This window comes from Musa acuminata, chromosome BXJ1-8, assembly GCF_036884655.1.
Source record: "Musa acuminata AAA Group cultivar baxijiao chromosome BXJ1-8, Cavendish_Baxijiao_AAA, whole genome shotgun sequence".
In the NCBI taxonomy this organism is placed as follows: Eukaryota; Viridiplantae; Streptophyta; class Magnoliopsida; order Zingiberales; family Musaceae; genus Musa; species Musa acuminata.
The window spans coordinates 9,511,978-9,525,029 of record NC_088334.1 but is presented as its reverse complement, the minus strand read 5'-3'; the positions used below and the strand labels follow the sequence as shown (position 1 = coordinate 9,525,029).

Below are 13,052 nucleotides of genomic sequence, written 5' to 3'. Positions count from 1 at the left end.
CCCTTAGCCACTACCCTTGCTTTATAGGTCTCTACCTTTTCATCTACTCCGATCTTTTTCTTAAAGATCCACTTGCAACCGATGGGTACAATACCTTCGGAAGCATCTACTAGGTTCCAAACCTTATTGGAGTACATAGAATCCATCTCAGAATTCATGGCTTCTTGCCACTTCCCAGAGTCTATACTCATAATAGCCTCCTCGTAGGTCTGAGGATCAATATCCTCAACATCCTCTCCTCTAATATGTCCCACATATCTCTTAGGAGGATGGGATACTCTGCCAGACCTACGTAAAGTTGAAACTTGTGTATTAGGTACCTGAATAGACTCGGGCTGTAGAGTGGTGCTTGAGCTTGGTTCTCCAACTTCGCTCAACTCTATCATGCTCCCACTATCTCCGCCAAGAATGTGTTCCTTCTCAAAGAACACTGCTCTCTTAGCTACAAAGACCTTTTGGTCCTCGAGATGATAGAAATAATACCCACAAGTTTCCTTGGGGTATCCCACAAATTTGCATCGCTCTGTCCTTGATTCTAACTTATCGGGGTTGTGCCTTTTAACTTGGGCAGGGCAGCCCCAAATCTTAACAACCTTAAGATCAGGCTTCTTCCCTTTCCATATCTCATATGGTGTAGACATTACCGACTTAGTTGGAACTCTATTCAGAAGGTAAGCTGCGGTTTCTAAGGCATATCCCCAGAATGAGATGGGTAGGTCAGCGAAACTCATTATGGACCATACCATGTCTAATAGCGTACGATTTTCAGAGACACCATTGAGCTGAGGTGTATAAGGAGGTGTCCATTGGGATAATATCCCATGGTCCTTGAGGAACTGAGTAAACTCTATACTTTAGTACTCACCTCCTCGATCTTATCGAAGAGTTTTGATACTCTTTCCAGTCTGGTTCTCCACCTCATTCTTATACTCTCTGAATTTCTTAAAGGCCTCAGACTTGTACTTCATTAAGTATACATATCCATACCTTGAGAAATCATCAGTAAAGGTAATGAAGTAGGAGTAACCACCAATGGCATGAGTTGACATGGGTCCACATACTTTACTATGTATGAGTTCCAACAGCTCAGTGGCTCTCTCTCTAGTTCCACTAAATAGAGAGTTGGTCAGTTTTCGACGAAGGCAAGGCTCGCAAGTTGCATATGACACATAGTTGAATGGATCTAGATATTCATCATTTAGCAACTTTTGAATCCTTCTTTCATAGATGTGACTTAGCCTACAATGCCATAGGTATGCACTGTTCATCTCATCTTGTTTCATTTTAGACAAACTTACATTCATGATTTGTGGAGTAGTATCTAGCATAAATAAACCATTATGCAATATTCTTCTCGCCAATCTCCTCGATTTTTCTAGAATCTACAACAAATTGTAGATGTGATAAGCAATACCGGTATCCAATACCAATGCACTATCATAAAAATCTGACAACTAGAGATTGATCATGAATGTACCTGAAGCTTCACCAAGCTTTTGTTTCGCCCTTTCTGCAAGGTACTCTTTGCAGTTTCTCTTCCAGTGCCCATCTTTACCACAGTGGAAGCACTGGCCTTTGTCCTTTGCTGGGTCTTTCTTAGCAACCTTTGCTTTACCTAGTCTGCCCTTGCCCTTTCCCTTCTTAAGGGACCTTTCTGCTTTCCTTTTCTTTCTGGTCTCACCAGTGTAGAGAACTGGCTTCTCTTTCTTAATAGTACTCTCTACCTCCCTCAACATATTGAGGAGCTTTGGGAGAGTCACCTCAAGCTTGTTCATATTAAAATTCATTATGAACTGTAAAAAGGAATCTGGTAGGGAGTGAAGCACAATGTCCACACACAAGTTATCCTCTAGAACCATTCCTAGACCTGTGAGTTTCTCTATCCACTCAATCATCTTTAGGACATGGTTCTGAACCGGTGTCCCCTCAGTCATCTTAGCGCGGAAGAGGCTCTTGGATATCTCATATCGCTGAGTCCTTTCCTGTTCCTCAAACAATTTACGGACATATTGGATATCTCATATCGCTTGCCCCTTCTTTGGGCATAGGCATCACTGTATCAAGGACGTACACGATTTTCTCCGCCGTAAGAACAATTCTCAAGTTACGGAGCCAATCCGTATAATTTGGACCAGTGAGGCGGTTGACATCAAGTATGCTACATAAGGGATTTGAAAGCGTATTTTTTGAAAAATAAAGATGCAGCAGAAATGAATAACATGCAGATTTTGCAAGAAATAAACTATCAAGATATGGACTTCTATCTTAATATGCTCCCACTATTTTACGAGCGAGTCACGCGACACCCTCAGCACGTGAAACGGAAGTCTTCGGCAGACTTCTAGTGGGGATCAAGATCCAATTAGTGTCTTAGTGTAACCTCGAGGGACTCGACCAATCACACTAAGCCTAAAAGGTAGGCAACTCTTGCCGATCACAACTCATTGTGATTCCCATCATGTTCGGCCTCCGAATCACCATTGTCTCGAGGGACTCGACCAACCATGATGCTCGATTAAGTCAACACCTTCATTACAAGATGAGTCTGATTTGATGATATACCCTCGAGGGACTTGACCTAGGTTGAGGAGGAAGAATTTTAATTATCTCATAGATTCTTTATCAATTTTAAATATCATAAAATTTGAATGAAGTCGAGTCAAATATGTCATGGATTAATGACCAAGATTAAAGTATCCATGTTAATATTTTACTATTGAGTTTAAATTTTTTATCATAAATATTATATATATATATATATATATATATATATTTTATAAAATTATAAAAGAAAAAAATATATACATGATATTCACATATATATCAAATGTTTAACTTATAAAATAAATACATAATCAATTTTAATGTCTAAATAAAGATTTTTTATCAGACACATTAACTCTCTACGATATGATTATACATTCTTGATCGTCAAATTATATATTTTAATAATAAAACTAAAATTAATATAGTAACTCAAGTTTACAATCGCATGAACATATTGCATCTCTCAAAAATAAAAATATTTAGTTAAAGATAATTAATTCTGAATATATATTTTTTGTGGGAATGGATGAATCAAATTATCAAAGGAGAAAAAAAAAGAAAATACAGGAACAACAGCTCAATCTCTCATGATATAACGAGATGAAGACAAGTTGAGATGTAACCGCACCACAACTCACATTGGATTCTCTTCTTGCACACCGGCGGATAGCCATGCCTCTCTCTCTCTCTCTCTCTCTCTCTCTCTCTCTCCATCTCGAGTATTTCTCCAGGGGAAATGAGTGCTTCACGGTTTCCAATCACCGGCACTCATGTGAGGCCAAAATAGACTTCATTGCACATTAAAGGTTCTACGTAACGACACGACATGATACCCTCTGTGGTGTTTACGATGGACACTCACGATAGTCAAATCAGCCAATTGTCTACGTGCGGACCAAGTTTGACATGCAACAAGTCGCGGACTGCCTCATCCGTTATCCACATCAAGAAGAATGTCTTGTTGGGCCAATTGGTGCGCCCAATCGAAGAACAAGTTGACAACTTGGTGTTGACTTGACATTCCAAGTTGAATCGATGATACATATGCCGCGTAATTTCTCCGAGTCTAAGAAAGACTTCAGTGGGTTGTGGGTGTAGTGGTAGCAGCAGTACAAGGGAAGTCATGGATATTCCCGCCAAGAAATCCAAAACCCTAAACCGGCTTCCCGCCAGAATCGCGCGCGCCACACGCGGGGCTCCCACACACGTGCCGAACCAACGGTCTCCCTTTTCCCTCTAAAAACCAGAAGAGCCGGGAGGCACGAGTCCCGTCGCCGCTTTCGCCCTCGAATTCCTCGGCCGGCGTGGGCTCCACTTGGGCCGGATTCCCTCTGTGAGAATTAAGTCACTCGGGCCGTCCGCATACGTACCTCCGAAGTGGGGCCCCCCGAATGGGTGTTTCTGATTGGTTGGTTCAGAACAGAGGAGATAGTAGAGGAATTAAAGTGTGATGGCTGGCTGGGAGAAAATCCACAATATGAGGTTTTCTTTTGGGAAATCGCCCATATACTCGATCCATTCTTCCACCGAACAACACAAAAGAGATCGTTTGATGCATGATAAGGTTCTACCAACCTGTCATCCAAAATTACTAGTGGATTCTTGAAAGGAAGCTGGAGGGATCCCCACGTGAGCAACACTTGCCGATTGGACTACCAGAAATGGTGGACGAGGTCTCATCTTGCCGGTGGGAGGAAGGGGACGAAGGCCAAGTCCCTTTCAGGAGTCAGAGAGGGAACAGTGAGTCCATGGGTGGCACCAAAAGGCCATTCATGAGTTGGATCCCGTCTCGGTCCACCGCAATCATGGCTTCTGATGAGTTCTGAGGAGGCCACCGAGGGAGAGGAGTCTTCGATTGCTATGGTTCACTGCAGTCTACAGACGTTTGGCTTTGGACTTACATACATGGAGAGAGACAGGAGAGAGAGAGAGAGAGAGAGAGAGAGTTGGATAGCATGCAACCCAGCAACTGCAGGAAGCTCCCAAACCCAAGGCGCGTGCAGCGGACCGAGCTTGGATGGAGAGCAGAACAGCCCTCGCATTTAACGTTTTGGATGCGGGCTTATCCTGCCTGCACATGCATGTGATTGTACCATTTCTTTCATGCTTTTACGTTAAAATGTGTGCACAGGGCGTCACGCACCACAAGATTGAGGTTATCGTCGTCAGGAGAAATGATATTGTTTTTGCACACTTATATTCGAGTGTTAGGTCAAAACGTCAACTGAAACTAATGCATCAGCGACCACGTGTTCGACAAATTGTCGGAGAAATGCTGTGTCACAAGAACAGTTCTTGGTTTCCGCTACCAATGAAAGTGTCAGTACTCCACTGAGTTACGAACTGAAACAAGTGAAATTTAAGTTCCTATTGTTGGGTCAAAAGGAATGCTGTGAAACTGGGTTCAACGGGACTGATCCGATCAATCTCTCAGCACCCTGTGTGAGGCTTGATGTATGAACCTTGTCATCAGTAAAGGATGTCCACAAAAGAGATTATTGTCTTTACACTGCTGATAGTGATTATTAAAGCAACAAATGGAACCAGACTTGTAGATTATGGTTCAACCACAAGAAAAAATACACAGAAATCAGCCTCCAAATTTCAAGCATATATAATCTTGAATTTTTTCATCATGAGACAGAAAAGACACTGGCAATGATTGGATTCCTCCACTTTTTTGGAATTACTGCTACTAGACGTGAGACTTTACAATCATCAATTCGTTACAGCAAGAAATATGGATAGTAATGCACAGCTGAGTGTATTTATGTACTACAGTTCACTTCAGGTATCTGGTCGACACTAAACAACTACCAACAAGAACTTCAAGAGACTTTTCTCTTTTATCTCAACTCCTCCTCACCCCTGCTCCCTTCCAACTAACAAGAACTTCAAGAGTCTTTTCTCTTTTATCTCAACTCTTCCTCACCCCCGCTCCCTTCGTCGCCATGATTTTCATGGTCATGCAGATCATCATCACTGGGGACATAGATTACTTCCAGACCTTGTTGAGGAATGTCAAACTGGTTGTCTCTCTGCATCAATATGTTACGTAACATCTGTGACTCATCAAGCTCAAACGCATGGTCAGGCGTGTGCTGCTGATTGAACCTGCCGGGGAGTTTTGATGTGGAATTGTAGCATGCTTCACATAGGTCAAAGCCGATTGCTTCCTTGCAATCTTTACACTTGTATCTTTTTCCAATAATTGGATATATCTACGAGTGAGATTAAAGTAATCAATTACCAAGAAACTAATCATATAACTGCCCCACTATGGGAGAGGTAAAAGGAAATTCCAAGGAAAAACTCTAAACATTCTGAGCAACTCAAACAAAAAAGAGAAAAGTTGGCCTTTCTAAAACCATAAACAATGGAGAGAGAATGACCTCCAGTCAGTTTTGAAGAATATAATTGTTCATTAGTGGTGATTCTAAAGAAATGTAAGTAAAATACGGTGAAACGAGGAGTCGTTTCCTTATCCGCCCTAAATTCCAAATGCAGTTGTTTTTTTGCTTTATTAAATTTAGAATGTACTCAAGAGATCTGCTTTGGCATGAACTTCTAAAAGCAGTTTATGAAAAAAGTGTTAAAAGGGAAATGACATGATGAACGTACCCCACATGAATCACACCCCACTCCTACATGAACATCGGACACATCTTCCTTAAGCCATAAATCCATGCCTCCGGATGGTACCTGTCCCATCGGTTTTTGTTTTCGTACAGCATCTATCATGCCATGTAAGCCACTGTTAATTGTCAATAGTTGAACTACAAACCAACACCCGCTTATTGCCAAAATGCCAGAAATATACAGAAAGAAGATAACATGGCAAAATGCAACTAAGACAAGATATTCAAATGGGCAGGGAAAAATCCAAGAAATCCCCAACCACACAATTTAACTCCAATGACATTATGTAGTTTCCCTGAAGTTCTCTAGAGAAACCAGACCTGGCAAATTCTCATAAAATTAAAAAGACAATATAAAACCAGCAAGCTGGTGGCACAAAAAAAGGAACTCCATTATTTGAAACAAGTGACTAACTTTACCAAACCTGTGATAGGAAGCTGTATCACAGGAATTTTTAATGAGAAAGTCCACAAGAACCAAAATTTTCTCAATTGATTTTCACATCAGATCAAGGAGTTCTTTCAGGTGACAGGTACTCAAGAATGTCGTGAGGTTTATCTAAATTTTTAATGGACCCTTAGGTTAATTTATGAACATTTGTCTTGTCAAATAATTCTCCTAATAATTTCTTGAAACCAAATTAATCAAGAGTTCAAGGAGATCATCCAATGTAACACTAGTGAATTATTCCAATAGTGATTTATGGCTAAACTAACTGTTGACCCATGCAATGTACAATCTTCTTAGAAGGGTATGAAAATGATCTTTGCGCTTGCAGAAGTTTTACTTTTGGGGTGGGGGAAAAGGTGGTTGCCTCTGGGACCTAGAAACAGATATCTCATAAATGACATCAGTATCTTTCTCCTCAGAAAACAGTTATCCAACAGATTGTCGAGGGAATTAAAAACACTCTTAGCGGATTCAACTAGAGTACCAGTCAAATCTATACATCATACTGGTTTTAGCCCAAACAACCATATGCCAGAAGATAGTGCACAGAACTGAATGTATAATTTTGACAAAACCACAATTACCATATAGCCTTATGCCAATTTAGGTTTGCAGACAGATAACATGGAGCTTTCATATGTTAATATAAACGTAGATAGAGAAGTTTACTTGGTGAGGGATTCACATGTTGGCATTGGGCTTTCTTATGCTGCACTTGTTCTCTTCTCGCTGCATACTCTCTCAGGAATCTTTCTTCGAGAAAATGATCCAGATCCAAGCAAATATTTGGAAATTCACCAGGATGAAAACTTTCACAAACTTGACATCGAAGATGTTCTCCACTCAAGTCAGATAGGCAAGACACACAATATACTACAAGTACAAAAAATTATCAATATGGGCACTACCCAAAAGGCCAAAACTTTTTAACTCCGATCATAAACCGAGCTCACCATGTCCACAATTAAGAACTGCAGGCTGATACAACATTTCCTTGCACAAAGAACAAGATACATCATCCACAGATATATTCCTTTTTATGGTATGATCAAGGCAATTTTCTGACAGATCTGAGCGTTCAAAATCTCCACTTCTGCAATCATTAAATTTTTTGCTAGAACTCCCATTACCTTTAAATGCATCTGAACTGTATCAGAAATTATGTTGAAAAAAAAAAAAGGAATACTCCAGTACGCATAGATTTGACTCTTACCAAAATGAAGTTTCTCCAACTCTAACTGATCTGCAAACTGAGGTGAGTACACATCAGCAGCCTTTTCTTCCACTAGGAAAACATAAAGAAAAGCATATTTACTCCGTAAACATGGAGAGATCAACATAAGAATTCAAGTTGACATTTGAATTTCAAGAGCTCACCTAGAATTTCCATTTCCCTCCTCTTATAAGCCACAGGTTCAAGTTTTAATAGCAAGAAATGGAGTAATTGGCAAATACTAGGAAAATGAACATAAGGCTGCCTACAAATAGCACAATGTGATGCTCGCAACCCATGCATGGCTTTGTGCACACACCAAAAGCAAGATATATGTCCACATGCTGCAGTAAAAGAGAACAAGATGACAGTAACATGATAAATGTAACAGAAAATGCTAATTATAAATCCTTACCAAGAACGACAGGTTTGTAGAGGATATCCCTACAATATCAAATATTTCAAATTAAGAAGATCAAACTAACGAAGAGGATTTTCAAATAAACTTTTGAATAAGCCGTACAAAGATACAATATTGATATTATCCAAAAAAGTCATCAAGTGGAAGAAAGTTAGTAATAACATTGACCGCAGCATTCGGTAAAAACTGGTCGACAAATAAACTCCCATAAAGCCATGGAATAAGATACTAAAACTTGACTATAAATTTCTAGAGAATAACAAGAAGAATAATAGATTATATAATTATAGTAGGTTGGACAAATTTGTCAACAATAACATCAGAGAGAATGCTAATCTTCTCCATTCCTAACTATAAGCTTATTAAGTAACAATTTACAACTCAAGCTTTGATGAACCATACATGTTTTCATAGATCAAGTATTGCAATATATGAACTCATTACAGAACTTTTTTAATAACAAAGAAGAATTTAAAGATATGGAATCAGAGTATCATTCATTTACCATGCCATGCCGGTGCAATTGCTTATGAACATGCAATAAAATACAAGTGTACTAAAATTTTAACTCATTGTTTAATAGTTTTCAGTAATACAATGCAGTATGTTGTATTGACATATTGAAATGAGGGGGGACGCCAACTCATTGTTTAAGTTCTTGTTATTTTTTTTGTTATTTTTTTGGGCACTATTTCCATTTAACTAAAATAGTCCCTTCTGTTATGAATAATTAGGCACTAATTAATTACTTGATATTATTTGTAATGATATGTAAGTACATATTATTTTTCATTATGGTATATCATGTCATATGGTGTCCAAGCTAATCAAGATGTGATGTAACTGTGTACTTTATCCAATATCCCTAATCAGGCTTCACAAGAGAAAATGCAAAAAGAACACATAAATAATCCTCATCAACAGCCAAAGAAATAGAATGAGAACAGAAACAAGTATTCATTAGGGTTGAAAGGACAGCAAGGACTTTATTCAGAGAAGCCCATAGATACAATTACGACACTTCTAGATTAAAATAAATCCATCAGTAACAACTACTTAAAATTAACATTTTTGAAAACAATATAAGCTCGTGTATAGTTCCTGAATGGATAAAATATGATCATCATGTCTGTTTTGTCTTCATTTTTTTCAATTTTATGGACTTCTCCACCCTCTTAATTGTGCTCCACCAACATGATCTTAATGAGACCTACAATTCCCTGTGCTAAATTCCAAATTAAACACATAATATGTCCTACAGGGAGCCTCAGAATGCCCACGTGGAATGTCTGAGCAACTCCTTTGAAACATGAAGAAAAGAGCTAATTTTGTGGCCTTTGGTGGAAATACCAGATGTTTCTGTAACTCTGTGAGGCATTCCGAGATTATGCCTTTCTGGTCACCAAACTTGGTATTTGATTAAGAGAGAGCAAGATAGAGCTTACTAGTTTCAGGAAAATCTTCTCAAGAGACAATTATTACCCTTGGCTAATACATCAAGCATATCAATAAAAATCTGAATAAATTGTCACAGCCACTTCCTAAGACATGGAATTAGGATATTTGAAAAGGGTGACAACACATACCACTCAGTCACACCCACACATATCCCCTGTTTCATCCACTTTTCCTTTTATGTACAAAAAAGAGAAGGAAAAACCAAGCAGGTTTATCATCTGAGGTATATGTGTTGCTTGGAATGTTGAAAGGCAACACAAAACACTTCACTGATCATGAAAAAATATAAAAAGGTTGGTCATTACGTAGATAGACTGTTAGGAAGGTGTTTATCAGGATAGGACCATGATTGAGAGATACAAGACAAACTGTCAAACTCACCATAGATTTCCTTTGGTTTATCCCCAACAATAACTCACTTGAATGTTCAGTGACAACATAATGTAAAAGAAGAAGTACATAATACAGCAATAAGTCAAATGTTGGCTACATAAATTTTTTTCGTTCTTGAGATAATAGGAAGCACATAATGACTTTGTTAAACCAAATTTTGAGTCAAATTATCTTCAGAGAACTTAAGACCCTGATTCCACTTTTTTCCCCCGAGCTCTCAAAGTACAGATGTGCTACAAACCTCACTCATTCGCCAAGAACTAAATAGCACAAGATATATTTAAGTTCCTTCAGCTTATCCTATGACAAAATCGAGCAATTGGATGATACCCGACTAGTGCAACAAGCCAACAACCACAACGTTAATATAGAAAAAAAAAAAATCACATCTTTCATGGATAATGACACCCCAAATTAGATAATTAGCAGTTTTAAAGAACCACCATTTATTTCCTACAAGAACAACACAATTCGGTACCAAACATTTAATTCTTTCAAGGATAATGAAATTTCATGAATAAGCTAATTAATAGACCTTCATCCAGAACTTCTACCTTGAAGGAGCTCTACCAAACGTCAAGGTCTAATATAGCATAAAGGAAAATGGTTAAGGACCGTAAAAATTTTCGTCCTAGGCAATTAGTCGATCAGATATAATGCAAGACCATGAATGCTACTTTGGAAAGCAAAGAACAGGTTTGGGTATCTCTTCATACAAATTAGATCCATTCATCACGTAACAATCAATCGCACCTTGTAGATCTGTGATTTTCGCATCGACTTATCGCGAAATTTATTTAAAAAAGCCCTAATTTCCTTCACTCAGAAGAAAACCTCAAAACCGGAAACCCAGAATTTATGATTCGAATGGCGACAAAAGGTTCTAATCTCATAACTTAATTCGGAATCCCACAGGGAACGCAAAGACTAAAGATTCGATCAAAGATTGGCGGTCGAGGACAGATTGCTCACAAGCATACGCAGCACTGAAAAGGCGAACTGACTTCATCATCGAGGCTATCGACTGCCATCGGATACGCCGCCGAAGGCGAGGAACCGGTGGCTTTCGCCTCTTCGGCGTCGGACATCTTTGCGAAGCGGAGGAAGAAAGGAATAGAAACGACGGGCCAAAACTTGATCCGGACGGGATTAGCCGGCGGAGGGCAAAGCTGGGGAGTTGGGATCCTCTTCAACGCTTAAGGGTGGATTAGAGCCATTGGACCATCGACGCGCATGGGAATAAAGAAGCACAACCAGGACGGTTAGTCCGGTCCACCGAACCAAGTCGCGGTCCAATTCGTAATTAGGTGCGGTCGAGCCCAACGGAACTATTAATTGAGAAGTGACCAAATCAGAAAAATAATTTTCAGCAAAATTACACGTATATAAATATAATTAATGTGTAGTCCCTATCAATTTTATGGCTTTCACTATTTTCCAAAATAAATTTTTGAAAATTATTTTCTACTAAAATCAAAACATCAGATGAAGAGAAAGAATAAAGAAAAATAATAGTAGTTTAATTGATGAGAATAATAAAGATCAAAATATTTTTTATTTTAAATGTAATTCTAGTATTAAGGAATGCTAACAAAAGATGTCAGATGTTGTTGGACACTTTGATCCCTTAAAGCAGGCTTGGCGAGCTATCGTTGGCAAGCCTTAGGACGTTTAATGAACAATAGTAATGTACCTACGACCGCTTATGGTTGTTGTATATGGAGCAAGTAGCAAACATCTACTACAGAATTAGTAATGTGATTAGGCGTGCTACAATAATATGCTTCATATAGTCTATGAACGAAATGGGCATGAAATTGTAAATATCAAACCATTGTCATTATGCTTCATATAGTCTCGATATGCCTTTTTCTTGATCGACGAAATGCCTCCAGAGTGTGTTGAAATGAAAGCTAATAGACTATTCAATGGTCCAAGATGTTAGTCTCTATGGGTATATCTTATCGACTCGCTAAATAGAATTCTCTATCAACACATGGGGTGACTGTTACTACAACGGAAATGAAGCAGATAGATAAAACCATCCCCTGCCAGCAACAAACAGGTGGTGCTTGAAAAGAAACAGACACGGTATATTCTCTAACTCATCATCATGATTCAAGAATAGGGCAAAAGGGATGAAAGATGAGACGGTAGGCAGAGCGAAGAAATCCTTAGTGGCAAGCAAAACCATCGTCGATGAGAAGATAACAACAAACAAGTTGATCTAGAAGAGAGATGGATCATAGAAACGGTGTAATATAGATGGAATCTCCCGTTTGATCTTTTCTTTTCATGGTCGGCATTGTTTTGGGTCACTCACCGGACGCGACAAGGAGGAGGAGGAACCACCGATGCTTTCGGGCCTACGCCAAACTCACTCGCACCCGGAGCCAGCAGGCGAGCTGGGTGGGGTTGACGACGCCTGGGGTGTATCCGCGTCTGCCTTTGGGATGGAGGCCTCCGCGTGCGCTGGGCTCTCCGGCTTGGCCGGGCCCGGGTCGGAGCCGCTTTCCGGCTTCAACGACTCACCAAAGAGCGTCCCCCGTGTGAGGTACTCGTGCGCCAGGCAGCCAGCGAGCAACAGTGTTGCATCGCGAGGCATAGGCCGAGGCGCCGTCGGCGGCGGACGCGGCTTGTCGGTTGCCGCCGATTCGGTTGGGGGGCTGTCGGACGACGGCTCGGGCTCCTTCCTCTTTTTCGGCACGTCAAGCTTCGCTGGGGATCTCGACATGGCGGCACTCCGTCTCACGCCAAGCAAGCTTAGACGGATCAAGATCGAGAGAAGACCCAGTTCAAGAGAAGGACCCGATCGAAGGACAAGGGGCGGGAGAGAAGACGGCAGCAAGGGGAGCAAGAGAGAGAGGAGACGGGAAAAAGGAGGAGAAAGTTGCGGTTCCAAGGCCGCATCTTATATAGAAAGAGAGTTCG

At 40.0% G+C, this 13,052-nt stretch overlaps 1 protein-coding gene across 3 annotated transcripts; it reads right to left on the bottom strand.

Annotated features, from left to right (window-relative positions):
* Positions 1–5,197: 5,197 nt before the first annotated feature.
* Positions 5,198–11,340, bottom strand: LOC103993163 (E3 ubiquitin-protein ligase PRT1). Of its 3 annotated transcripts, none has more exons than XM_065078902.1 (8): positions 11,094–11,340; positions 8,265–8,293; positions 8,014–8,193; positions 7,850–7,921; positions 7,590–7,778; positions 7,306–7,509; positions 6,169–6,281; positions 5,198–5,768 (listed from the first exon to the last, which is right to left on the bottom strand). In XM_065078902.1, exons 1-8 carry the CDS (start codon positions 11,207–11,209, stop codon positions 5,460–5,462), a joined length of 1,212 nt encoding a protein of 403 aa, XP_064934974.1. In that variant the 5' UTR covers positions 11,210–11,340; the 3' UTR covers positions 5,198–5,459. The 3 variants fall into 3 exon arrangements, with proteins under 3 accessions (XP_064934974.1, XP_009411398.2, XP_064934975.1); XM_009413123.3 differs by having other exon boundaries at positions 7,590–7,766; positions 11,094–11,339; XM_065078903.1 differs by lacking the exon at positions 8,265–8,293 and having other exon boundaries at positions 11,094–11,302.
* Between the last annotated feature and the right edge of the window lie 1,712 nt (positions 11,341–13,052).

Coding starts and splice junctions, on each gene's coding strand:
- LOC103993163 (XM_065078902.1), bottom strand. CDS start 11,209: ATGTCCGACGCCGAAGAGGCGAAAGCCACCGGTTCCTCGCCTTCGGCG. Junction 7,779..7,849: donor GTTGGAGAAACTTCATTTTG/GTAAGAGTCAAA, acceptor GATACAGTTCAG/ATGCATTTAAAGGTAATGGG. Junction 6,282..7,305: donor ACATGTGAATCCCTCACCAA/GTAAACTTCTCT, acceptor ATGGCATGATAG/ATGCTGTACGAAAACAAAAA.